Source organism: Rhinopithecus roxellana, chromosome 17 (genome assembly GCF_007565055.1).
Source record: "Rhinopithecus roxellana isolate Shanxi Qingling chromosome 17, ASM756505v1, whole genome shotgun sequence".
Taxonomy (NCBI): domain Eukaryota; kingdom Metazoa; phylum Chordata; class Mammalia; order Primates; family Cercopithecidae; genus Rhinopithecus; species Rhinopithecus roxellana.
This window is the reverse complement of record NC_044565.1, coordinates 46,942,262-46,966,293: the sequence shown is the minus strand read 5'-3', so window position 1 is coordinate 46,966,293 and position 24,032 is coordinate 46,942,262. Positions and strand designations below refer to the sequence as shown.

The window sequence follows — 24,032 nt, the reverse complement described above, 5'->3', positions numbered from 1 at the left end:
AGACGGTGCCAACATCTCCTGGGGTGGAATGTTGAGTGTGCCAGGGTCCCATTGTGGCCACTCGTAGGAGATACCGCCCTCAGCCAACCTGGACTCCCATCAGGAGTGAAGCTTCCCTCTGGACATGCTAGAGGCCTAGGTGTGAGCTGCCACAGCCATGCGGGTGCTTCTGGGAAGTGGGAGGAGAGCTGGTGTCCAGCCCCACGCCAGCCCCCCAGGGGCTGAGAGCAGAACAGATGAGAGCCAGCCAGGCCTGCTGGGCTCGGGAGGCCTTGGAAGCCCCACTCTGCCCCCAGAGCATGCCTGGTGCTTCCTTCCACAAGCTGCCATCAGCATAATGGGCCAGTGTGATGCCATGTGAGATGGCAAGAAATAAAGTCCCTGTGAAATAAATTATATGGACGCAGTTCACTCAGGAAAAAGAAATTATAAACAAAAGCCAGGGAGCTGACCCAGCCCTGAGTTGCAGTGAAGGCGTCCTACTACCTCAGCCTGGTAAAAGCACATTGCTTCTGGTGTTCTCTGCATACTGAGATAGGAAAAAAAAAATGTCACCAGCTGGATACCAGCACTCAGGGTATCAAGAGACCACACCTAGAACAGCAGGGATAGCAGTGGGGTCGCCCTGGCAGGCAGCCGGGCAGGGTCACACCAGAGGGAACACAGATGAGTGTGAGGTCACAGGGGGACCCAGGGCCTGGAGGAATGAAGTTGTTTTTCAAGCATGATTTCAGACGTATGGTTTCTTGTTCTGTGTGAGTATAACTGTGTCTGTACTTAGGAACTTTGGCGGAGTGTTTTCCTCAGAAACCTGCGGCATTGGGTTGGGAGCCTGTCGGCTGCTGCCGCCACCCACTTCTCCCGGCTCCATCCAGGCTTTGCATGCACAGCAGCCGTTTCTTAGAAGCGAAAGCAGCAGGGAAGCGCTTCTGGCTGTGGTTTTGTTTCTGCTTTGGTTTATGTGCAGTGCTCCCAATTCTTCCTCCAAAAATAGGCTCTGGAAGAAACAGCCCTCAAGGCCCTGAGTGTCATCCTGTCCTCTGTCACTGAGTCTGCCCTGCCCGCCTGACTTCAGCATTTTCAGAGGCCACGACCGCTCTTAAGATTTTCCAACTTCCCTTGCAGTTTGGAAGTGTCCACTGAACAACCTGTGTTGTGATGTTTGATTTCTGTTTTATTGAGAGATGGGGGAGATGGTCTTTCTGCACTGGTGCCCCTGCCCTACAGAGGTATGGCAGGGAGGGTGAGGAGGAGAAGGACAGGTTAGAGAAGGGGGAGGAGAGAGAGGCCTGGGGTTCCACTTGCCCCAGAGACATGGGAATGAGCTGGGCTCAGGAAGAGGGGCTGTGAAGGCCCGTCGGGGAGGCCAGACCAGCTGAAAGGGCAGACATTGCCCAGGAGGAAGCCCAGCAGGGGCAGCTGAGCCATGGGTGCTGTTTAGTGCTCCCCAGGGGCCCGGGACAAGCTCAGCCAACTAAGGGTGAGAATTACAGTCGGCGGGGCCTGGAGACTGGATGTGATTTGGGGGAGCTGAGGAGAAGGGCCAGGCGATGGGGTTGGGGAAACGCAGGCTCAGGAGCTGCCTAGATGGCAGAAGGGTGGGTGGGGCAGAGCGAGAGACCTCTTAAGAGACACTCTGGGCACCATGGGGCATGGTCCTCACCTAGCGTGGTCCTCACCTAGCTGCCACGGAGTCTGTGCTGCATGGCCTGGGGAGAGTGTCTGGGCCTCTCGGGGCTTCCCCATCTGTGACTCAGGTGCTCGGCATGGGGGCAGGTCCTCTGGCCTTCTTACCTTTCTTCATCTCTGCCCCAACTGGGCAGAACCCCTGTCCGTTCCTGGGATAGAGTGTGGCATCTGACCAGCAAGCCTTCCCTGTGCCCTCACCTCCCGTCACACTTACCCCACCCTCCCGGCCACCTGCCAGCCCCCATCCTCCCTCAGCAACCCTAGACGGACAGCAGAAAGGCGCCTCCCTGGGGACACAGCAGGGCACCCTGTGCTGGGACCGTGTGCCAGCCCTTCCCTAGGCCTGGCCCAGGCCTAAGGCAGTATCTGTTAAGTGGTAAAAATAGTCACAGATATGTGAAACTGGTGGTTCACATTTACCAAGGGTTTTCTGTGTCAGTGCTGAGCTCAGGGCCTTACTACATGCACATTGTTTTGTTGAATCTTCATCATAACTGAGGAGGAAACTGAGGCAGAAAGATATTAAGTGAAATCTGAGCCTTTGCAGCCACAGAGCAACAGACTGGAGTTCAACCCCAGATCTCCTGAACTCTGGAGCCCTTTACCCCTCAGTGTCCCCAGGCCATGGAGGGGTTGACACCACAGCTGGCCCTCAGGGTTTGGTGGCCCCTGCCATGTTGGCTGCCACCATCCACTCTGCCTGGCTAGCCCCTGGTGTCAGATTGGGAGCAGCCTCCAGCAGCCACGAGCAGAAATCCCGGGAACAGGCACTTGCACTCTGCCCCTGGCTGCTGCCCTGACTTCTCGCCTGGGTGGTGTGGCCATGCTGAGCGGGCCCACAGCCCAGTGTTCTGGAGCAGATTGCCGCCCGGCCAGCAGGTCAGGGGGTGCCATGTCTTCCTGGTCTTGCCTCAACAACCCCCCAGGCAATGGAGAATGTGGCCTTGTCCAGAAAGACCCCACATCAATCAGAGGGACACAACTGGCTTGTAAAATGTGTGGGGTTTCTACTTTTTTTGTTGTTTTAGAGATGGGGTCTCACTGTGTTGCCCAGGCTGGTCTCAAACTCCTGGCTTCAAGTGATCCTCCCACCTCAGCCTCCCCCGAGTGCTGGGATTACAGATGTGAGCCACTATGCCTGGCCAAATTCCTGGGGCTCTTTGTATTTATTTATTTATTTATTTTATTTATTTATTTATTTTTTTTTTTTTGAGACAGAGTCTCGCTCTGTGGCCCAGGCTGGAGTGCAGTGGCCGGATCTCAGCTCACTACAAGCTCTGCCTCCCAGGTTCACGCCATTCTCCTGGCTCAGCCTCCCGAGTAGCTGGGACTACAGGTGCCGCCACCACGCCCGGCTAGGTTTTTGTATGTTTTAGTAGAGATGGGGTTTCACCAGGTTAGCCAGGATGGTCTCGATCTCCTGACCTTGTGATCCACCCGTCTCGGCCTCCCAAAGTGCTGGGATTACAGGCTTGAGCCACCGCGCCCGGCCTTTGTTTTTATTTATTTACTTTTTTTAAACAGGGTCTCACTCTGTCACCCAGGCTGGAGAGCAGTGATGCGATCATGGCTCACTGCAGCTTTGGCCTCCCTGAGCTTAAGCGATCCTCCCGCCCCAGCTTCCTGAGTAGCTGGGACTACAGGAGCACACTACCATATTCGGCTAATTGTTTTTTGTTTTTATAGAAATGGGGACTTGCTCTGTTGCCTGGGCTGGTCTTGAACCCCTGGACTCAAGTGATCCTCCTGCCTCAGCCTCCCAAAGTCTTTGGATTACAGACGTGAGCCATTGTTCCCAGCCATTCCCTATTTTTAAGCTACCTCGTTTGTAGTATTTTGTTATAGAAGCCTGAATGGACTAAGACAGTGTGTTTAAGAGCAGATTAAACATAGCTGAATAGAAAAGTAGTAAACTGGAAGGCAGCCGAGAAGAAAATATTCTGAAGTGTGGAGCTGCCAAGCGATGGAAACTGCTGCAGAACACAGCATGAAAACCACGTGGGGCTGGGCGAGGTGGCTCACACCTGTAATCCCAGCACTTTGGGAGGCCAAGGTGGGCGGATCACAAGGTCAGGAGTTCGAGACCAGCCTGGCCAACATGATGAAACCCCATCTCTCTACTAAAAATACAAAAATTAACTGGGCGTGGTGGCACATGCCTGTAATCCCAGCTACTCAGGAGGCTGAGGCAGGAGAATCACTTGAACTTGGGAGGCGGAGGTTGCAGTGAGGCAAGACTGTGCCACTACACTCCAGCCTGGCAACAGAGCGACAGAGCGAGACTCTGTCTCAGAAAAACAGAGTGGTGTACAGTAAGAAAGAGTGCAGTTGGATTCCCAGAAGAGAGAGGAAACAGGGTAAAAGTAACATTTGGAAATTGTAGAAGACGTCAGGCCCCAGATGTACAAAGTGCTATGCGTCCCAAATAGAGAAGCACACCCAAGTGGCCTCCAGGAGATGGAAGGTTGCAGAGGGGCCTCTCATCTCTCCCTGGCAGCATCCTGGGTCCAGCACCCTGCGTGGCAGGCACGACTGTGGACACAGGACCAGTGCTGACCTTGGGCCTCCAGGGGTGGAGCACGTGTGGGCATTGCTTCCGCAGTGCTGCCCAGGGCAGGGTCTCTCCCTTGTTGCGGATGAGGGAGTGGGGCTCATGCACTGGGTTGGCAAGACTGGTGAGGACGCAGACAGCGTGACTCAGGGAGCTGTGGTGCCCTTAGCCAGGTGCGGGTGTTAGTGGAACACCTGCAGATGTTGGAGTGAGCGTGGTGACTGGGGCAGGGTCAGAGGAGGACAGTTAGTCTTTTTGGAGCTCACAGGAGCTCCCAGTTGGAAAATGGGGCCGTGGGATGCTGGTGGTGTGCCCTGCTCCTGCTGGGCTCACCTAGACCGCTGGGACGGGTCCAACGCCACCGCTCAGCAGGAACACAGGGCCCAGGAGCCTGCCTGGCGGCTCAGGCAGCTCGGGGGACACCTGCACAGCATCCACAGTAAGGGCCGCGGTAAGGCCGCCCCCGGTTCTAGTTATAGAAGCAGCTCTGTGCGAGGTCAGGGGCGGGGATGAGAGCAGACAGACGCCTGGTCGTGGGCGGCAGCTCCAGGAGAGCCCCAGAGGGAGGGCTGCGAGGGCTGGGGCAGGGCAGGTGTGAGGGGCTCCAGGGCACAGGGCCCCAGTGAGGAAGATGTACAACAGAGGGTTCGTGGGAGCCGCAGGCAGGCAGTCACCTGTGCCCGTCCACCCCCCACGCAGGACCTCCTCGCTGCGGTGGAACTTGGGCGCCAAAGAGCGCATGCTCATCAAGGTCGCTGACCGCGAGCCCAGCTTTCTCGCCGCCCAGGGCAATGGCTACGCCCCGGACGGCCCGCCTGGGGTCCGCTCGCGCAGACCCTCCGGCAGCCAGCACTCGCCCAGCCTGCAGACCTTCGCCCCAGAGGCTGACGGCACCATCTTCTTCCCAGAGAGGAGGCCATCACCCTTCCTGAAGAGGGCCGAGCTCCCCGGGAGCAGCTCCCCGCTGCTGGCCCAGCCCCGAAAGCCCTCCGGGGACTCGCAGCCCTCCTCCCCGCGCTACGGCTATGAGCCCCCGCTCTACGAGGAGCCCCCAGTGGAGTACCAGGCCCCCATCTACGATGAGCCCCCCATGGACGTGCAGTTCGAGGCTGGCGGGGGCTACCAGGCCGGCTCTCCCCAGCGGTCCCCGGGCCGCAAGCCCCGGCCGTTCCTCCAGCCCAACAAGCAGGGTCCCCCCTCGCCCTGCCAGCAGCTGGTGCTCACCAAGCAGAAGTGCCCCGAGCGCTTCCTGAGCCTGGAGTACAGTCCGGCCGGCAAGGAGTACGTGCGGCAGCTGGTCTATGTGGAGCAGGCGGGCTCCAGCCCCAAGCTGCGCGCCGGCCCGCGGCACAAGTACGCACCCAACCCCGGCGGGGGTTCCTACTCCCTGCAGCCCAGCCCCTGCCTGCTGAGGGACCAGCGCCTGGGCGTCAAGTCCGGAGACTACAGCACCATGGAGGGACCTGAGCTGCGGCACAGCCAGCCGCCCACGCCGCTGCCACAGGCCCAGGAGGACGCCATGTCCTGGTCCAGCCAGCAGGACACCCTGTCCTCCACAGGCTACTCCCCGGGCACGCGCAAGCGAAAGAGCAGAAAGCCCTCTCTGTGCCAAGCCACCAGCGCTACCCCCAACGAGGGCCCCGGGGACCTGCTTGTGGAGCAGCCCCTGGCCGAGGAACAGCCCCCGTGCGGGACCAGCCTCGCTCCTGTGAAGCGAGCGGAAGGTGAGGCCGACGGGGCGCGGGGCGCGGCCGAGCCCTTCCTGGCACAGGCTCGGCTGGCCTGGGAGGCGCAGCAGGCCCATTTCCACATGAAGCAGAGGAGCAGCTGGGACTCCCAGCAGGATGGCTCTGGCTACGAGAGCGACGGCGCCCTGCCACTGCCCATGCCGGGGCCGGTGGTGCGGGCCTTCAGCGAGGACGAGGCGCTGGCCCAGCAGGAGAACAAGCACTGGAGGAGGGGCACCTTTGAGAAGCTCGGCTTCCCCCAGATCCTACTGGAGAAGAGCGTCTCCGTGCAGACCAACCTGGCCTCGCCAGAGCCCTACCTCCACCCCTCACAGGTGAGGGCCCAGCGGGCGGGGCTGAGCCTGAGAGCCTGGGGCCAGCACAGTCAGAGTGGGCCCCGTGGGCTGGGCACAGGAGATCTGGCGTCCAGGGTGTGCACACAGCACACAGCACACAGAGTTTTGAAGCCCTGTGCCTCCGGGGCCCTGGGCACTCACTCCAGCGGGCTGTCAGGGCTCAGCCGGGAGTCCACGAGGAGGCCCCCGTGGGGTGTGGGCTGCAGGGGGTTCCCTGGCAGTGCCTTCCTCATCCTGGGGGCACCTGGGAGCTGGAGGCCACACCCTGACTCCAGCAACAGAACAGAGGCAGCCTCAGCAGACTGGGAGGGTGGTGGCCACCAGAGCCGTGGACTGGACTCCTGAGGAGCGGGCAGCCAGGGTGTCGGGGGCTCCCTGGTGTTTCTCAAAGCCAGTCTCCGAGGCTCCCTCAGGTAGGAAGAACTGCTGAGGGGTCAGAGGCCCCAGGAATTCAGGGATGTTGCACCCAGCCTGGGGCCTCTGGCACGTTCCCCACCTGGCTCCTGGAGCTGATGGAGACCAGATCCCGTGGAGGCCACGTGCACCTCTGTCCAGCATCTCCGTCCTTGTTCTCACCTCCTGACCCTGGCCTTTCACACTGGTCGGCTGCAGACACAGGAAGCCTCTGCCTCACAGGGTGAGGCCTAGCGTCTGAGGACCCAGGAGGGTGGAGGAAGAACCCAGGGAGCTTCCTGGGGTGGGGAGGCCTCGAGGGCCTGGGTGGCCTTCATAGTCTCCAGGATGGAGACCTCAGAACAGCTTCCAGGCTGTGCGTCCACTGCTCAAGATGCAGGAGGACAAGAGGACAGAGAGGCCCAGGGTGCGTGGACCAGGGTCCTCTCAGAGCAGCAGGCAGGGAGGGGCCTCCTGGAGGTCGGCCTGGGGTGAAGGCTGGAGGAAGGGCCTGGGGTCCCAGCAGTGAAGGGATTGGGAACCAGGCAGCACTTTTACCTGGTGTGAACTGCAGCCTTTCATGCCTGAACAAGGGCACTGACACTTCTCAGGGAGTGGCAGAGTAAGGTCAGCCCCCTGGGGATGCCAGCGGATGCTCCCCTTCCTCCTGCTTCACCCTCAGCCAGGTCACCTGGGTCACCCATCAGCAGGCTGCCCTGCCACACCCTGGGAGTACAGGGCTCCAGAGCCCCAGCCGCATCTGTGGACAGGCTGGGCTCCCCTGGGCCTCCCCCTCAGGCAGCCTTGTGGTGAGCAGGGCAGGCCTCTCACCTGACTGGCTCTGGTGGGGCCCCAGCTCACACTTCTGGGGACTGTGGCCCAGTGAGCCCAACTGCCTGGCCCTCCTCCACCCCCTAACAGCCCAGCCCCATTTGTCCTTCTCAGTCTGAGGACCTCGGTGCCTGTGCCCAGTTCGAGAGCAGCCGGCAGAGCCGCAGCGGCATTCCCAGCTCCAGCTGTGTCTTCCCCACCTTCACGCTGCGCAAGCCCTCCTCGGAGACGGACATCGAGAACTGGGCCTCCAAGCACTTCAACAAGCACACTCAGGGCCTCTTCCGGCGGAAGGTGTCCATCGCCAACATGCTGGCCTGGAGCAGCGAGTCCATCAAGAAGCCCATGATCGTGACGAGCGACCGGCACGTGAAGAAGGAGGCCTGCGAGCTCTTCAAGCTGATTCAAATGTACATGGGTGACCGGCGGGCCAAGGCCGACCCGCTGCACGTGGCCCTGGAGGTCGCCACCAAGGGCTGGAGCGTGCAGGGCCTGCGAGATGAGCTCTACATCCAGCTGTGCCGGCAGACCACTGAGAACTTCCGCCTGGAGAGCCTGGCCCGCGGCTGGGAGCTCATGGCCATCTGCCTAGCCTTTTTCCCGCCCACTCCCAAGTTCCACTCCTACCTGGAAGGCTACATCTACCGACACATGGACCCCGTCAACGACACCAAAGGTAAGGCCATGCACGGGCTCTGCCTCCAGCTCAGGTAAGGGCAGTGGAGCGGGCTCCTACTGTGCTGGGTGGCAGCTGGTAAAGTCTGGCGGCCCTCCACACAGGGCCGTGGCTTGACACACACCTCCCGAAACACCCCACATCCTGTGTGGCCTCTTTCTGGAGCCCCACCTAGCACTGAGGCGAAGAGCTCCGGAGCCCTGGCAGACACGAGGGCGTGGGACCTCGATGGCCGCATCCACTCTGCTCCAAGCCCACTACGGCCAGTCCCGCTCCCTGACAAGGGCAGGCACGAAGAGGCTGAGGGCAGAGCAGCCGTGGTCAGGGCCCTGCATGCCTGCTGCACTCGCCTTCTGCCGTCCGTGGCCTAGAGGGATTACCACCCTGGCAAGACCCAGGTTGTCTGTTCTGGGCATGATCCTGGCAGAAGGCTCCTGTGAGCAGGCAGCAGCTCAGTGACCGTGGCTCACATGCAGGTCATGCAGCACCTGAGCTGCCCCGAAGCTGCCCCATGGGGTCGTAAGTTGGAGCTGTCAACCCATCCTGATGGCTGCCTGGGGCAACGTGGGAGGCCAGAGTCTGCCCAGGGCTCTCCAAGACGATGCTTCAGGTGTGCTGGGCCCAGGCCATGGTGCCGTCAGCCGGACAGCCCTGTGTCCGCAGCAAGCCGCCCTCTGCCTCACATTGTGGGTATCTGCAGGGCACAGCCACAGAACTGATGTCCAGAAATGCATGCATGCACACACACATGCACGCATGCACACACACATTCTCCAGGTCAGACATGTCATAGACTGTTCTGTGGTAGTGAGGGCCCACCCTGGTCTTGCCTTTGCCTCTGCAGAGATTGAGCCCCTGGTCAGGGCCTTGCTGGGCTTTACCCCTATTACCCCAGCCCAGGTGTGAGGAAGGTGGCTTGCAAGCTGCTGTGGGCACAGAGGCAGGGTGGAGGCCACAGGGCAATGGGAGGTTCCTGGGGACAGTGTTGGGTATAGGCACCACCCAGCCCGTCAGCTGTTTGTGGGGAGATTTTGGAAGCCATGCAGTTTCACCCGACTTCTCAACACAAAATCACAGCAGAGGCAGAGCTTGGCAGGTGGTTGGGGCTCTGCATGTGCAGAGGGGGACCAGAGCAGGGTGCCAGGCAGGCTGGGCTGGCCCGTGAAGCCCAGTCCCTGGTCTTGGGCCCTTCAAGAAGCAGGTGAAGTCCTAGGGGCTGTGCTCCTGTTGGCGTTGTAGTTCACCTCCTCGCCCTCTTCCAAAAGGGCCTGGGAATGTCGTGCCTGAGCTGGAGGCTGTGGAGCTGAGCCCCTGCTGCTCAGCACAGCATGCAGCCCACAGTGGGTACCCAAGAGTAGGCAAGTGAAGGGCCAGGAGACAGCCAGACAAAGGCCTGAGATTCCTTGGGCCCATCTTGGGCCAGCTGCCTAGCCAGTGTGTGGCTGGGCCGTTTCTGCTGTGTGTAAGTAGAGGCTGTGGCCTCCTAGGGGAGTGTGTGCTCCAGGCCACTGCCCTTCACATGTAGGCTCGTGTGCCTTTGTCCTCGTGTCTTATAGCTGTGGGGTCCTGGCCTGCATGGAAAAAGGAATCAGGCTTCAACCTGGGTGGCCATGGCTTCAGAGCTCTGCCAAGGAAGGCCCATGAAGGCCAAGAGCACTGTCTGGGTTGGAGGTACAGCAGGACTGGGGCTCTGTGCAGTCCCACTGGCAGGCAGCCTGCATCTTGGCTGTGGTACTGTGGCCACCCGCACAGCCAGAACCCCATCTCCAGCCCCAGGGTCCACTCCTAGGTTCATCTGTCAGGGTCCCTGATTGACCCTGAGCCCAGAGGAGAGGCCTCTACATACACGGTGGGCATCCCTTCCCAAATGAGCCTCACCCTTCCAGCCAGCCTCCTGCTGCTCAGAAAGACAGGCCCAGCCAGGCACAGCAGCTCACACCTGGAGTCCCAGCCAGGCACAGCGGCTCACACCTGGAGTCCCAGCACTTTGGGCGGAGGCAAGAGGATCCCTTGAGCCTGGGAATTTGAGACCAGCCTGGGCAACAAAGTGAGAACCTGTCTTTATGAAAAATGTTATAAAGGAAATTAGCCAGGTGTGGTGGTGCATGCTTGTAGTCCCAAGTACTTGGGAGGCTGAGGCGGGAGGATTGCTTGAGCCCAGGAGGTTAAGTCTGCAGTGAGTCATGAATGCACCACTGCACTCCACCACTCCAGCCTGGGCAACAGAGCAAGACCCCCTCTTTTTTTTGTTTGTTTGTTTGTTTTTTTGAGATAGAGTCTCGCTCTGTTGCCCAGGCTGGAGTGCAGGAGTGCAGTGGTGCGATCTCAGCTCACTGCAACCTCTGCCTCCCGGGTTCAAGCAATTGTCCTGCCTCAGCCTCCCACATAGCAGGGACCACAGGTGAGCACCACCACACCCGGCTAGTTTTTGTATTTTTAGTAGAGATAGGGTTTCACCATGTTGGCCAGGCTGGTCTCAAACTGCTGACCTCAGTTGATCCACTTGCCTCAGTTTCCCAAAGTGCTGGGATTACAAGCATGAGCCATTGTGTCCAGCTAAGACCCCATGGGAGGGGGGAGGGGAAAAGGGAAAGGAGGAGAGGAGAGGAGGGGAGGGGCGGGAAGAAAGACAGGCCCTATCAGCCAAGGAGGATGTAGGATGTAGCCTATGCTCTGGAGGGCCAGCTAGGCTGCAGCAGAGTTCTTAGAAAAAGGAAACTGTAGCCTGGGGACCCTTGGTGAGGGGCAAAGCTGAGCCTGGTGCATTGCCCTGAGCACCCTGCCTGCCTCAGCCTCAGGAGCCTTTGATTGTCTTATCTCCCAGCACCTACATGACCTGCACTGTGTGGTCCCCACCCTCGGGGACTGAGGCCCCACAAGGTGATGCCCCCAGCTTAGCCTTGTCTCATGGGTGGTCACACCTTCTGGTCTCCTGGCTGGTCCCCAGGACCTCCCTCAACAGGTTCTCGACACAGACATCGAGCGCACCTGGCAGTGGGTATGGTAGCTTCAGCTCTCCCACCTGCTCCACGTCTGTGTATTTTGGAAGGCTGGAGACCCCTAAAGATTTCACTCACTGCTCTTCTTCATGCATCCAGCAAGGTCTCCTGGCTTCCAGCTCATGACAGCAGATTGAACATGGGCATTTGCCTCACCTCTACCTTGAACTCACTAAAATGACAGTGAAGCCTTTTTTTGTTTTTGAGACGGAGTCTCACTCTATCGCCCAGGCTAGAGTGCAGTGGTGTGAACTCGGCTCACTGCAACCTCCGCCTCCCAGGTTGACACCATTCTGCCTCAGCCTCCTGAGTAACTGGGACTACGGGCGCCCACCACCACGCCTGGCTAATTTTTGTATTTTTAGTAGAGACGGGGTTTCACCGTGTTAGCCAGTATGATCTTGATCTCCTGACCTCGTGATCCACCTGCCTCGGCCTCCCAAAGTGCTGGGATTACAGGCGTGAGCCACTGCGCCCAGCCAGTGAAACCATTTTTTAAAGGCAGAAAAAACAGAAAGGAATGTAAAATGGTATAGCCACTGTGGAAAGTAGTAGGCAGTTCCTCAAATAATTACAAATAGAATTCCCATATCATCTAGCATTTCCACTTCTGGAATGACCCAGAAGAGCTGGGAGCCAAGACTCTTAACGGTGATTTGTACACTCCGTTCCCAGCAGTTTTTATAACTTAAAAGGTGGGAACATGCCAAGGATCCATCAGCAAATGAGTGGAGAAACAGAACGTATCCAGCCACGAAATGGAAAATTATTTCCAGTCTTAAAAAGGAAGGAAGTGTTGACAGATGCACGTGGATGAACCTTGAGGGCATCATGCTAAAGACAAGAAGCCAGTCACAGGACAGAGATTGCAGGATTCCACCTCCGCGAGGCCCGAGAGCAGTCAGATTCCCAGAGATGGAGATTGTAGGATTCCACCTCTATGAGGTCCTAGAAGAGTCAGATTCCAAGAGACAGAAACTAGAATGGTGGGTGCCACGACTGGGGGAGGGAGAAGCAGGAAGTGAGGGTTTAATGCGGATAGCGGTCTACTTCGGGAAGATGAAAAAGTTCTGGAGATGGACAGTGGTGATGGTTGTACAACAGTATAAATGTACTTAATGTCACAGCACTGTCTATTTTAAAATGGTTAAAGTGGTAAGTTTTATGTTATATGTATTTTACCACAATTTTTAAAACCCACAAAGAAAAAGAAAATGGAAAAGGAAGAACAACTGTTTTAGAAGCTGGAGCATGTGGACCAAAAACAGTGAATCCTGGGCAGATGGTGGGAAAACGGAAAAGCTAAAGCAGGCAGCAAACCCTTAAAAGCTCCAAAGTGGGTAGAGCCAGATTCCTCTAGCAAAGGGGGAAGAGGGTGACCCTGATGCTGAAAACAAAGGATTGGTCAAAACTCTGCTTAATAAGGAAAGCAGTCTGGGCTCAGTGGCTCCCGCCTGTAATCCAAGCACTTTGGGGGGCTGAGGCAGGTGGATCACTTGAGGCCAAGAGTTCGAGACCAGCCTGGCCAACATGGTGAAACCCTGTCTCTACTAAATACAAAAATTAGAGGGGTGTGGTGGTATGTGACTGTAATCCCAGGTACTCGGGAGGCTGAGGCAGGAGAATCACTTGAACCCAGGAGGCAGAGGTTGCAGTGAGCTGAGATTGTGCCATTGCACTCCAGCCTGGGTAACAAGAGCAAGACTCTCTTTCAAATTAATTAATTAATTATTTCTTTTTTTTAATCCCCAGACAGGGACTTCATTTCAAATAAATAAATTTTTTTTTTTTTTTTCCAGACAGGGTCCCACTGTATTGCCCAGGGGAGTGCAGTAGTGCTGTCATGGCTCACTGTGGCCTCCACCTCCCAGGCTCATGGGATCCTCCCACCTCAGCCTCCTGAGTATCTGGGACCACAGGCACTACCAAGCCCAGCTAATTTTTTTCTTAAGTTTTGTAGAGACAAGGTTTCACCATGTTGGCCAGGCTGATCTCGAACTCCTAGGCTCAAGTGATTCTCCAACCTTAGCCTCCCAAAGTGCTGGGATCACAGATGTAAGCCACCAAGCCTGGCCTCACATTTCTATATACTAGCAACAGATTATTAGAAGCTGGTATTTTAAAATACCATTTGCAATTGAATGTATTTATTTATTTAGAGACAGGGTCTCCAGGGTGGAGTACAATCGCATGTATTTATTTCTTCTGAGACTCTGTGGCCCAGGGTGGCATGCAGCGGTATGATAGCTTACTGGAGCCTCCAACTCTTGGGCTCAAGCTATGATCCCCCAGCCTCAACATCTCGAGTAGCTAGGACAACAGGCCTGAGTCACCACACCTGGCCAATTCAAGTTTTTTGTAGAGATGAAGTTTTGCAGTGTTGCCCCATCTGATCTTTAACTCCTTGCCTCAAGCGATCCTTCTGCCTCAGCTTCTCTGTGCCTGCCTGCAGTAGCATTTTAAAATACGACATACTGAGAGATAGATCTGACAAAGGACGTGTGATACCTGCACAGTAAAAACTGCAAACCATTGCTGAAAGTAACACAGTAAAGTAGACGACGAGGTCTACTGTGCTTATGAGTCCGAAGACTCAGTGCTGTTAGGCCCTCACTTCTACCACACTGATGCATAGATTAAATCTGAACGCAAATTGTACACATTTTTTTATTTTAGAAATTGGCAGGCTGATTCTAAAATGCATAGGAGCTACAAAGGACCTAGAATAGCCCAAACCCCTTTGAAAAAATACAGAGTTGGAGGATTTACAGCACCTCACTTGTTATGAAGCTAGACCAACAAGAGAGTGTGGCACTGGCCTTGAGGTAGACAGGGGGTCAGTGCCACAGAGAGCAAGGTGAGAACAGACCCATGTGCGCATGAGCCAGCTTTCCACAGCGCTGCAAAGGCAACTTAGTGAAGAAAGGACAGTCTTTTCCTTCGAGGGTGCTGGGAAAACTGGGTGTCCAAATGCAAACAACAGATGAATTTCAATGTATATTTTGGAGTGTACACAAAAAAATAACTGCAAATGGATCACTCGGAGACCAAGATATAAAACCTAAAACTATAAAACTTCTGGAACAAAACAGGAGAAAATGCTTGCTTTCCTGAGGGAGGCAAAGATTTGTATATATAATTCCAAAAGTACTATCTATAAAAGAAAAACATGGATAAATCGGATTTGATCAAAATTAAGTCTCCTACAAAAGACTGTTAAAAGAATGAGAAGATACACCAGTTACAGACATGGAAAGGGAGGAAGCCGGAGCGACTAACAGCGGTAGTGGAATCAAGTTAGAGGCCATGTTTAGCTGATACGGAGACAGACGGTGACATCCAGAAATATTTACAGATGTGCGTGCGAACAGGCGTTAGCGTGCACGTAGGTGTTTCCTCATTCTGTCCGTTGACAGGGCCGGCAGCAGTGATTTCCTGATAGCAGTAAGCACGTCACAAACCCAGATCTTGGTTTCTAAATAACCGTTTTCCATTAAAAGGATCCAGAGTTCCTTGGAGAAATGGGTGATTCCAGGGCTGGTGCAGGGCATATATACAATACGAGATGGAGTCAAAAGTGAGAAAGTGCTAGAGGTGGGGGTGACGCCTGCCACAGGGACACAGGAGCCAGCGGAAGGAGTTCCCAGTGGCCAAGCCTGGAGCAAGTTGAGCAACAAGATAAAGACCCATTGGATTGTAACCCAAGTATAAAATAAAATCCATAAGTAGTAGGCCGGGCGTGGTGGCTCACACCTGTAATCCCAGCACTTTGGGAGGCCGAGACGGGCAGATCACGAGGTCAGGAGATCGAGACCATCCTGGCAAACACGGTGAAACCCCGTCTCTACTAAAAATACAAAAGAATTAGCCAGGGGTGGTGGCAGGCGCCTGTAGTCCCAGCTACTCGGGAGGCTGAGGCAGGAGAATGGCGTGAACCCGGGAGGCGGAGCTTGCAGTGAGCCGAGATCTGGCCACTGCACTCCAGCCTGGGCAACAGAGTGAGACTCCGTCTCAAAAAAAAAAGTTCAAGACCAGCCTGGCCAACATGGTAAAACCCCATCTCTACCAAAAATACAAAAATCAGTCAGAGGTGGTGACGCGTGCCTGTGATTCTAACCACTCGGGAGACTGAGGTGGGGGGTGGGGTCTCTTGAACCCGGGAGGTGGAGGTTGCAGTGGGTGGAGGTTGCCAGGAGGTGGAGGTTGCAGTGAGCTGAGATCGCACCACTCACTCCAGTCTGGGTGACACAGGGAGACCCTATCTCACACACACAAAAAAAAATCCGTAAGTCCATACTGATATAAATGAATAATCCAATAGATAGGCATAGACAAATCTGTGCAGAATAATGACAAACAATTTACATGCATGTCCACCCTCCAGGAGCTGGAGCCTAACCCCACCCCTCAGGTGTGGGCCGGGCACAGTGACTCCTCCTACAGAGTGTGGCACGGAGCGGGGGGAGGAGACGGCACCTCACAGAAGCCTGGCAGCCGTGACCTCAGCTAGGTCATCAAGGCCGGTGGCCGCAGTGCGGAGTTACGCTGTGCAGAGCGGGAGGCCGGGATCAGCCTGAGGGGAGCCCCTCCTCTGACTGCAGTGGCTGGCTTGGGGCCAGCTGCCTTCGCCCACTCGTTTCTGTTGGTTTTCTGACCGGCATGCAGAGAGTCCAGGCCATGGCCGCCCCAGCCTTGCTGCCAGCCAGAGGGCAGAAGCTGCCTGCTCTCCTCCTACTCCCCAGACGCCTTCCCTGCACCTCTACTCAGGCCAGTACGGGCACAGCAGCTTCCCAGCCCACAATGCTCAGAAGGGCCCCTGGCACCTCTCTGCCACTCACACACACAGCCACGTCCCCCCAGACACGCTCAGCCCCCAGCCAAACAGCGTGAGCCCCCAACAGGCCCAGGGGCCTGCTCACCGGCCAAGTGTGGGAGCTGAGTGGGCGCTGGCTCCTGGCGTTGTGTTCTGTGGTCCTCATGGTTCTCTTTGCTCCCCAGTGACACAGCACATAAAAGAGCTCCTGGAAAGAAACACTAAGAAGAAGTCCAAATTGAGAAAGAAACCCAAGCCTTATGTTGAAGATCCGGATGGTAGGGCCTCTCCCCGCAGCCCCTGGGCGCTGCGTCTGCACAGCTCTGCTCTCCAGCCTCGGCCGCCTGGCCTTCTCTTCTCTAACCGCTTCTGGGCGGGAGGGATGGGGCCACTAACCTCAGGCCTGTGGCCTCCTGAGCGAGCTGGAGGGCCCAGGTGACTGACTGGACCCCTGAAGAGGTCAAGCCTGTCCACACCTGTCTTGGTGGTGCCCAGAGTCATTTCCAACTTGCTTGCTGGGTTCTTGATGGGGTGGGGGCATGAGGACTTGCTGGCCGAGGGCTACTGGAGGTGCCCCCAGGTGAGCGAGTGGGCCTGACCCCCACAGGGAAGTTTGCAGGTGGAGAGGTGTGTGGTGCCCTGCAGACAAGTACCCCTCAGCCCTGTCTTCCAGCCCAGGGCTGCCCCTGGGCCACAGGAGCCAAGCCTGCATTCAGAATCAGCAAGGAGTCGTCCCCTGCTTTGATGGTGGCCCCCAGAAGCTGGGAGAGGGCTTCCCCACCCTCCCCGCCAGCAACCTTCCCACCACCCACACTCTCACAGCTTCCACCTCTCCACCTTCCCCCAGGCCCTGGCTCAGGAAAGCCCTGTAAACCCAGGGCTGTGCCCTTTTGAGAGCTGTGCTGTCAGACCATGTCAGCTGTGCGCACACACACACACAGGCTCCCAGGGCCACCCTCCCCACTCCTGCAGTGTGGTCGACCATGTCAGCTGCGCGCACACACGCACACACACAGGCTCCCAGGGCCACCCTCCCCGCTCTGCAGTGTGGTCCTGCCACACTTGGTGCCTCATGCCCACTCATCTGTCTAGAGCTCCGCCACCACCTCTCCGCTCCACTTCACTTCCTTTGAGACCACTTGACTTAGGCACCCCTTCCTCGAGGAAGCCATCCCTGACTGTGTGCTGCCTATGCAGGCCCAGAACAGTGCCAGCAAGCTTTCTGTGGATGAGGTTTGCTTAGGGCCAACTTCGGGGCCAGCAGGAGGCTACAGGAGCATGAAGGGCCCTCGTGGGGAATGCCAGAATGGCATCTGCCGGGCTAGGGACTTGTCCTCACCCTGGCGCCTCCAAGGCTGCCACCAACAGGTCTGTGCTAGGGTACAGTGACCCAGTCCCAAGTCACCCAGCCTGGTCTCACCCAGGACCCTGGGAGAAGAGGGCTAGCTGCAATGTAGGGGTGAGATTCCTGGTCACAGACATCCTCAGACCACTCCATCTGGGGCAGCGTAGAAGGAGCTCTGCACTCCTGCCTGAGCTGGTGTCTGGTGGCCTGAGAGCTGGACCAACACCATTGGCCGTAAAAGTCTCCTGGCTGCAGCCAGGCGGAGCAGGGAGCAGACTCCCCTGTGCTGGAGTGGAGCCCAGTGGAACACTGCAGCCCAGAGTGTGTCAACACCAGGAGGCCCTGGTCACACCTGGCGACCTGGGAGACCTGTGACCTGGTCCTGTAGCTCTAAGGTCCCCGGGGCAGGCCTGGCCACCGAGCAGAGCAGCACAGACCTTAGGAGAGCTGCTGCTGTGGGTCCCTCCATGGGCAGCCATCCCACCTGGGCTTGCCTGCAGCTGGAGGGGGATGGAGATGAGGGCTGAGGTCAGGCAAGGTCAGATCAGGGCAGTGGGCTCAGAGCAGAGCACCTCACACAGGGGAGGGTCTCCCTGGGCTGGCCATGAGCACTGCCCACTCTCATACCACAGGTCAGCAGACACCTTGGTGCCTGGCCCTGTGCCTGATGCAGCGTGAGCTGCAGTCATCCCCAGCTTTCTAGACCTTAGGGCACAGGCAGCCTGACCCCCAGAGTGAAGCTGCAGGTAGGATAGTGTGGCCTCAGTCCCTGGCCTACCCAGTACACTCGTGACGCCGGCAGCTGCCTGCTGAGCACTGCATGAGACAGGCGTTGTCACGGTCCCCATCCTACAGAGGAGTAAACTGAGGCACAGAGAGATTGCATCATGTTCCCCATCAGCTGAGAAGCGGTGGTTTTGGTGTGTCCCAGTCACAGACTGTTGGAGGGTGTCCTGGTCCCAGGCAGGCTGGGGCTGGGTGTTTGTCCCACCAGGGGCCTGGGGACAGGATATCAGGGCCTGTCTTCCCGCAGGGACAGCAAACAGGAGGCCCGGCCCTGCCGTCTGCCGCAGGTCCCCCGGCCTAGTGACTCCACTTCCCAACTGCTGAGCTGAGGCCCTGGGTTTCTGCCGCCTTCTTGGGGCTCTGAAGCCTGGGTCCAGTGTGTGTGGGCACCATCCATTCTAGAAAAACGAGGGTACCTCACAGCCTGCCTGGAAGGCCCAGACCCTTGGTCCCACGCTGGAGGCTGGGGCCAGATCCTCTGCCAGGACCTGCGGCCCCAAGGACCATGACAGATTTCCTAGGACCTAAACATCTATGAAAAAAAAAAATTCATTTTGGTTACTCTAAAAAAGAGTCTTGTTAGTAGTCACATGTCAACTCCTCTGTGGCAATTAGAGATGGACTCAAGACATGTGTGTACTTTCTGAACGTGGTCCAAGGACCCCTTGTCCTCAGCTGTCCACCAGAAACTGCTCCTTCAAAGAAGACAAAGACGTTCCGATTGGGGGTCAGGATCCAGAGGCCCCCCTCACCCTGCCAGGCGGTAGGCTCTGGGTGCTGGGGCAGGTCTCATGTCCAGAAGCACAGGGTCCTGTCCAACTGTCCAAGGTCCATGGCTCCCCTGGTCCCAGACGGCTTCTCTTGGCATATTCTCTCATCTGCTTCTTCCCGACCTGGAGCAGGAAGGTGCTGCGCCTTCCAGACCCAGCCTGGGAATCCTCTCCCTTCTGGCACTTTCCCCTGGGCCCTGTGTCTGCAGACTCCCCAGGCTGAGGTCCCTGAGTCCCTCCCCAGGTGCTGACTCAGGCACACTGCCCCTCCCCTCAGGGACCGTGCTGTCAGGGGCTGAGTTTTAGAAAGCCCCTCCCTTGAGAAAGGAGACTGGGCCCTCTCATTGCCACCTTAGTCCTTCAGAAGAGCCCGAAGGTGGTACTTCAGGCCCAGGGCTGCAGCAGAGCTGGGCTTGCTGTCCAGATGGCTCAGTGTCTGCCTCCCCCAGCACTGGCTGTGGGTGCTGAGTAGGTGGAAATGACTCCTCCAGGGCTCCTGCCCAGAGCCCAAAAGCCAGGGAGGGGCCTGGAGCAGAGAGGAGTCAAATACCTGGACAGCTGCCTGGTCAGGCCCCAGGGAGGGAGCAGTGGGGTCTAGAGCCTCAGACCCAGGCCCTTCTCTTCCTGTTCTTGTGTGGCCCTGGGAGGGTGGGTGGAGCTGCCAGAAGGGCTCCTCCCCAGCCTGTCCCTCCGCAGGTGGGCACGTGCTCCTTGGGTCTGTGCTCTAAAGGACACTGCCTGAGAGAGTGTGAGGACCTGCTGCGCTGGGCAGGGGGTGGCTGGGGCCCAGCCCCCCAGGGCCCTTGAAGGAGCTGCGTCTGCTCACCCCTCTTCTGGCCCCACGTCCACACATCCACAACAGGTTGATCGGGTCCCATTTCTTTACAGGGGTGGCGATAAGCACATATGCCAAGTATTGTTACCACAAGCTGCAGAAGGCAGCCTTGACCGGCGCCAAGAAGGTACGGGTGCGCCTGGGGGGCTGGGGAGGGCAGGCGGGGACACAGAGACCCTGGGGGGCTGGGGAGGGCAGGCGGGGACACAGAGACCCTGGGTGGGCTGGGGAGGGCAGGCGGGGACACAGAGACCCTGGGGGGCTGGGGAGGGCAGGCGGGGACACAGAGACCCTGGGTGGGCTGGGGAGGGCAGGCGGGGACACAGAGACCCTGGGGGGCTGGGGAGGGCAGGCGGGGACACAGAGACCCTGGGTGGACAGCCCCGGGAGCCCCGCCTGCAGTTTGGTGTGGGGCAGAAGTGCAGAGGGTGCCACACAGAGCCCACCTAGGTGAGTGGTGGGGTGTGCCAGGCCAACCCCGTGTTCTGACCTGTACCCTCCCCTAGGGGCTCTTCCCAGGCCCAGACTTCCAGCTCAGGAGCAAGGAAGGTAAAGGGCTTCAGTCAGACCGCACCACAGGATCTCATTCCCTGGACCTGTCCCAAGAGCCTGGCCCCTTCCCCACGTCATCTCTCTGATGCACTGCTCCCATCACATCCCTCCCCAGGGCTCTCAGCCCTGCCACAGACTTCTGGAAGTTTCACCCCAGCTCAGCCAGCTTGGCCTGTGCTCCTCAACAGCCCTGGCCAGCCCAGGGGACACTCCCACCTTTCCAAGGGACCCTGCGAGCTGGTGCTGTAGACAGTGACTCCGGCCAGGGAGCTGGGCTTGTCCGTAGCTCTAGTTGGAGCCAGGAGTTCACAGGGATGAGAGGCGGGGAGGCAGAGCCAGGGGCAGCCCAGGAGGAGTTAGGGTTTGGGGGCGAGGAGGGCTGGAAGCAGGACGGCCAGGCCAGACCAGGACGGAGCCTCTTGTCTTCACAGGGGCTGAAGAAGCCCAACGTGGAGGAGATCCGGCACGCCAAGAACGCCGTGTTCAGCCCGTCCATGTTTGGCAGCGCACTGCAAGAGGTCATGGGCATGCAGAGGGAGCGCTACCCTGAGCGCCAGCTGCCCTGGGTGCAGACACGGCTCTCTGAGGAGGTGCTGGCGCTCAACGGTGACCAGACAGAGGGCATCTTCAGGTGCCACGGCAACCCTGGGCGCCGGGTGTGGGGGCCACAGCCGTGTGTCCACCATGCATCTCTGGCATGCAGGGGCCATTAAGCCTCCGACCTGCTGGGCTGCTTCCGCACCCCCTACTAGAGAGCAGATGGAAGGCTGGGGCCACAGTGTGGAAGCTGACCCCGAGGGTGTGCAGGCCAGGAAAGAGGACAGGACTCATTCTGAAGAGACAGCACAGCCAGCCAGGGAGGGCGCCCCTGCAGATGGCCACCAAGGGTCCAGAGCATGCTTGGACACCAGCCATGGGCAGCCCAGGGTGTGAGCCTCAGATGACAGGCAGCCCTCGTCTGAGAACAGGGATGGCACAGGGTGCCACCCACTCCCGTGACTCACCTGTCAGGGCAAGGGGTACCTAGGCCCCAGGAGGGCAGCTGGGGAAACTGAGGCTTGCAGGTTGAGCCCCAGTGGTGCTTTGGTGAGGGCATCCACACAGGGAGCCAGCAGGGGTCCAGGGAGGGACGGTGGCCTGGGGAAGCACCACACTCGGACCCAGGTGTGTGGGGCAGGAATCCTGAAGAGTGCCATCCACCCAGGTTCATGGGAAAGAGGCCAACCAGGGTGGCAGGGGGTCCTGAGGTTTCGCTCCCTCCAGGGGTCAGCAGGGGCCGACCGGAGGGAGTGTCCAGGCGGAATCATGAAGCCGCAATGCAGGCTCCTGTTGCCTGAGACCTGCCCTGTGTCCTGCAGGGTCCCTGGGGACATTGACGAGGTGAATGCTCTGAAGCTGCAGGTGGACCAGTGGAAGGTGCCCACAGGCCTGGAAGACCCCCATGTCCCTGGTGAGTCCTCCACACTGCAGCAGAGCAGGCCTAGCTCAGATTGTGGCTAAGGGGTCCCTGTCTCCGCCTCTGGAGTCCACCCTGATCCTGCCTCCTGCCCAGTGATATGATGGCTTCCCAGTCACTTCCAGCACATTCTCCCTCGTGCCCACTGCACAGTCTCCCCAGGTGTCTGCGGGGCACCCCGAGGCCTGCCTGTGCAGCACAGCCCACTCCCAACCTGCTGCTCTCTGCCCTGTGCCCTTCCGCCATGCCTGCTGTGCAGACACCCCCTCACAGCAGCTGCACAGACTCCTGAGAAAAACCCTGTTTGGCACGTCTCTGCTGGCGTGACCCCCATGCCTCCAGGATCAAGTTCGGGCCCCTAGGAGCTGAAAGGCCCTCTGGGGTCCGGGCCCAGCCGGGTCAGATGGGCCCTGTCCAGAATGGGCCGGCCCTCCCAGCCTGTCACCCACAGCACCCCTCGTGTCCGCCACAGAACCCCACTTGGCCCAGGGGTGCCCGCCGAGCAGGCCCGCTAAGCCCCGTGCTGTGTCCCCAGCATCCCTGCTGAAGCTGTGGTACCGGGAGCTGGAGGAGCCCCTGATCCCGCACGAGTTCTATGAGCAGTGCATCGCGCACTACGACAGCCCCGAGGCGGCGGTGGCCGTGGTGCACGCGCTGCCCCGCATCAACCGCATGGTGCTCTGCTACCTCATCCGCTTCCTGCAGGTACTTCCCTCCCCGGGGGTCCCCGCCGCTTCCCCCTCCCCGCCGCAGCCCCTCCGCGCCCACCCTCGCTCCTCCTCCAGGTCTTCGTGCAGCCGGCCAACGTCGCGGTCACCAAGATGGATGTAAGCAACCTGGCCATGGTGATGGCGCCCAACTGCCTGCGCTGCCAGTCCGACGACCCGCGCGTTATCTTCGAGAACACCCGCAAGGAGATGTCCTTCCTGCGCGTGCTCATCCAGCACCTGGACACCAGCTTCATGGAGGGTGTGCTGTAGTGGGGGCGCCCGGGGACAGGAGGGACGTCCTGCCGCCCCGAGCCAGGCCGAACCCCGCACTCGCTCTCCCGGCAGAGGGGCCAGAATCGCCCGGCCCAGCCCTGGAACCCCCTCCCCTGCCCCAGGCCCCTGGCCCCGGCGCTCCCCACGTCTTCTGCCTGGTCTGAGGGTGCAGTCAGGGCAGAGCAGCGGCGGGGAGGGCGCCTCTGGCCCCCCACCTCATGGCCAGTTCCCGCGGGCACCGCCTCGCCCTCCGCTGGCCCCAGGTCAGCTCCGAGAAAGTGCCTTCAGTGCCTTCAGTGTCCTGGAGCCGAGCGACACTGCCCTCCGTGGGGCCGGGCTGCCTCCCCGTGGCTCCTGCGCGTCCTGGCCTGGGCCTTGCCCAGCCGCCCCCGTCTCCTTCCCTTCCTTCGGTCCTTGTCCTGACCCGCAGCTCTTCCCAGCGCCGGGGGAGCTTCCCGACCTGTCCCGCCTCCTCTCCCTTCCTCGGCCCGTGGTCCCCAGCTGGTGACTGCTCAGGAGTTTGGGGGCTCCAGGGCAGTGGGCCCGGGGTCTGGCAGGCTCTCGGTGGGTGGGGTGGGGGCCCCCAAACCAAAGTCCTCTGGGGTAGGGGGCAGGGCTGGGCAGACATTCTGGGGGCAGGGTGGGGGAGGGGCGAGAGTATTTTTTCTTCGTGTAACTATAAATCCAGAATCTATCCTGCATCGCAGCCCACCTGTGTATAGAGATATAAATAGAGGGAAAGATATAAGAACTAAATTTGCTAATGACATAGTTTTAACCTAAATGCTATTTATCTCTGAGCCGTCCCCGTCCTCCGTGCAGAGGAAGTTGAGGTCATTCCTTCTTTTCTTCGATCTTTTTTCTTGGCTTCTGACCAAAAACCAAGCTCTACCCCATCCCCGTCCCTGACCTGCAGCTGACGAGCGGGAAGACGCCGGGCCCGGGACTGCCTGTTCTCGAGGCCAGAGCTGCTGGGGGGACCGAGTTTGTACATTCTCCATTTTGGAATTTTGAGTTCCAATTGTTGTAAAACTTAATTTCTCCCCATTTTTTATATATATATTTTTTAGAGTTCCGTTTTTATTTATTAAAAACAAAAGGCCCAGCCCTGCCGAGACCCGGGCGGCGTCCTCAGTCGGGTGGCCCCGGGGCCTTTGCGGTGCCGCCCGGCTCAGACGCTCGCCCCGACGCATGGACCCGAGAGGCGACGACGCGAGTGAATAAAGTGCACATGGACCCTGCGCCGTCTCCTGTTCCTTGTGGGCGCGGC

At 58.6% G+C, this 24,032-nt stretch overlaps 1 protein-coding gene across 2 annotated transcripts in view; it reads left to right on the top strand.

Annotated features, from left to right (window-relative positions):
* Positions 1 to 24,003, top strand: part of ARHGAP39 (Rho GTPase activating protein 39) — a 153,929-nt gene extending 129,926 nt beyond the window's left edge. For both annotated transcript variants that reach the window (XM_030921776.1, XM_010375196.2), the window contains 8 exons: positions 4,940 to 6,302; positions 7,662 to 8,223; positions 16,221 to 16,313; positions 19,825 to 19,898; positions 20,755 to 20,954; positions 21,682 to 21,773; positions 22,315 to 22,484; positions 22,565 to 24,003. In XM_030921776.1, coding sequence (XP_030777636.1) covers positions 4,940 to 6,302; positions 7,662 to 8,223; positions 16,221 to 16,313; positions 19,825 to 19,898; positions 20,755 to 20,954; positions 21,682 to 21,773; positions 22,315 to 22,484; positions 22,565 to 22,759 — 2,749 coding nt within the window. In that variant the 3' untranslated portion in view covers positions 22,760 to 24,003. The remainder of the gene's footprint in view (positions 1 to 4,939; positions 6,303 to 7,661; positions 8,224 to 16,220; positions 16,314 to 19,824; positions 19,899 to 20,754; positions 20,955 to 21,681; positions 21,774 to 22,314; positions 22,485 to 22,564) is intronic.
* The last annotated feature ends 29 nt before the right edge of the window (positions 24,004 to 24,032 follow it).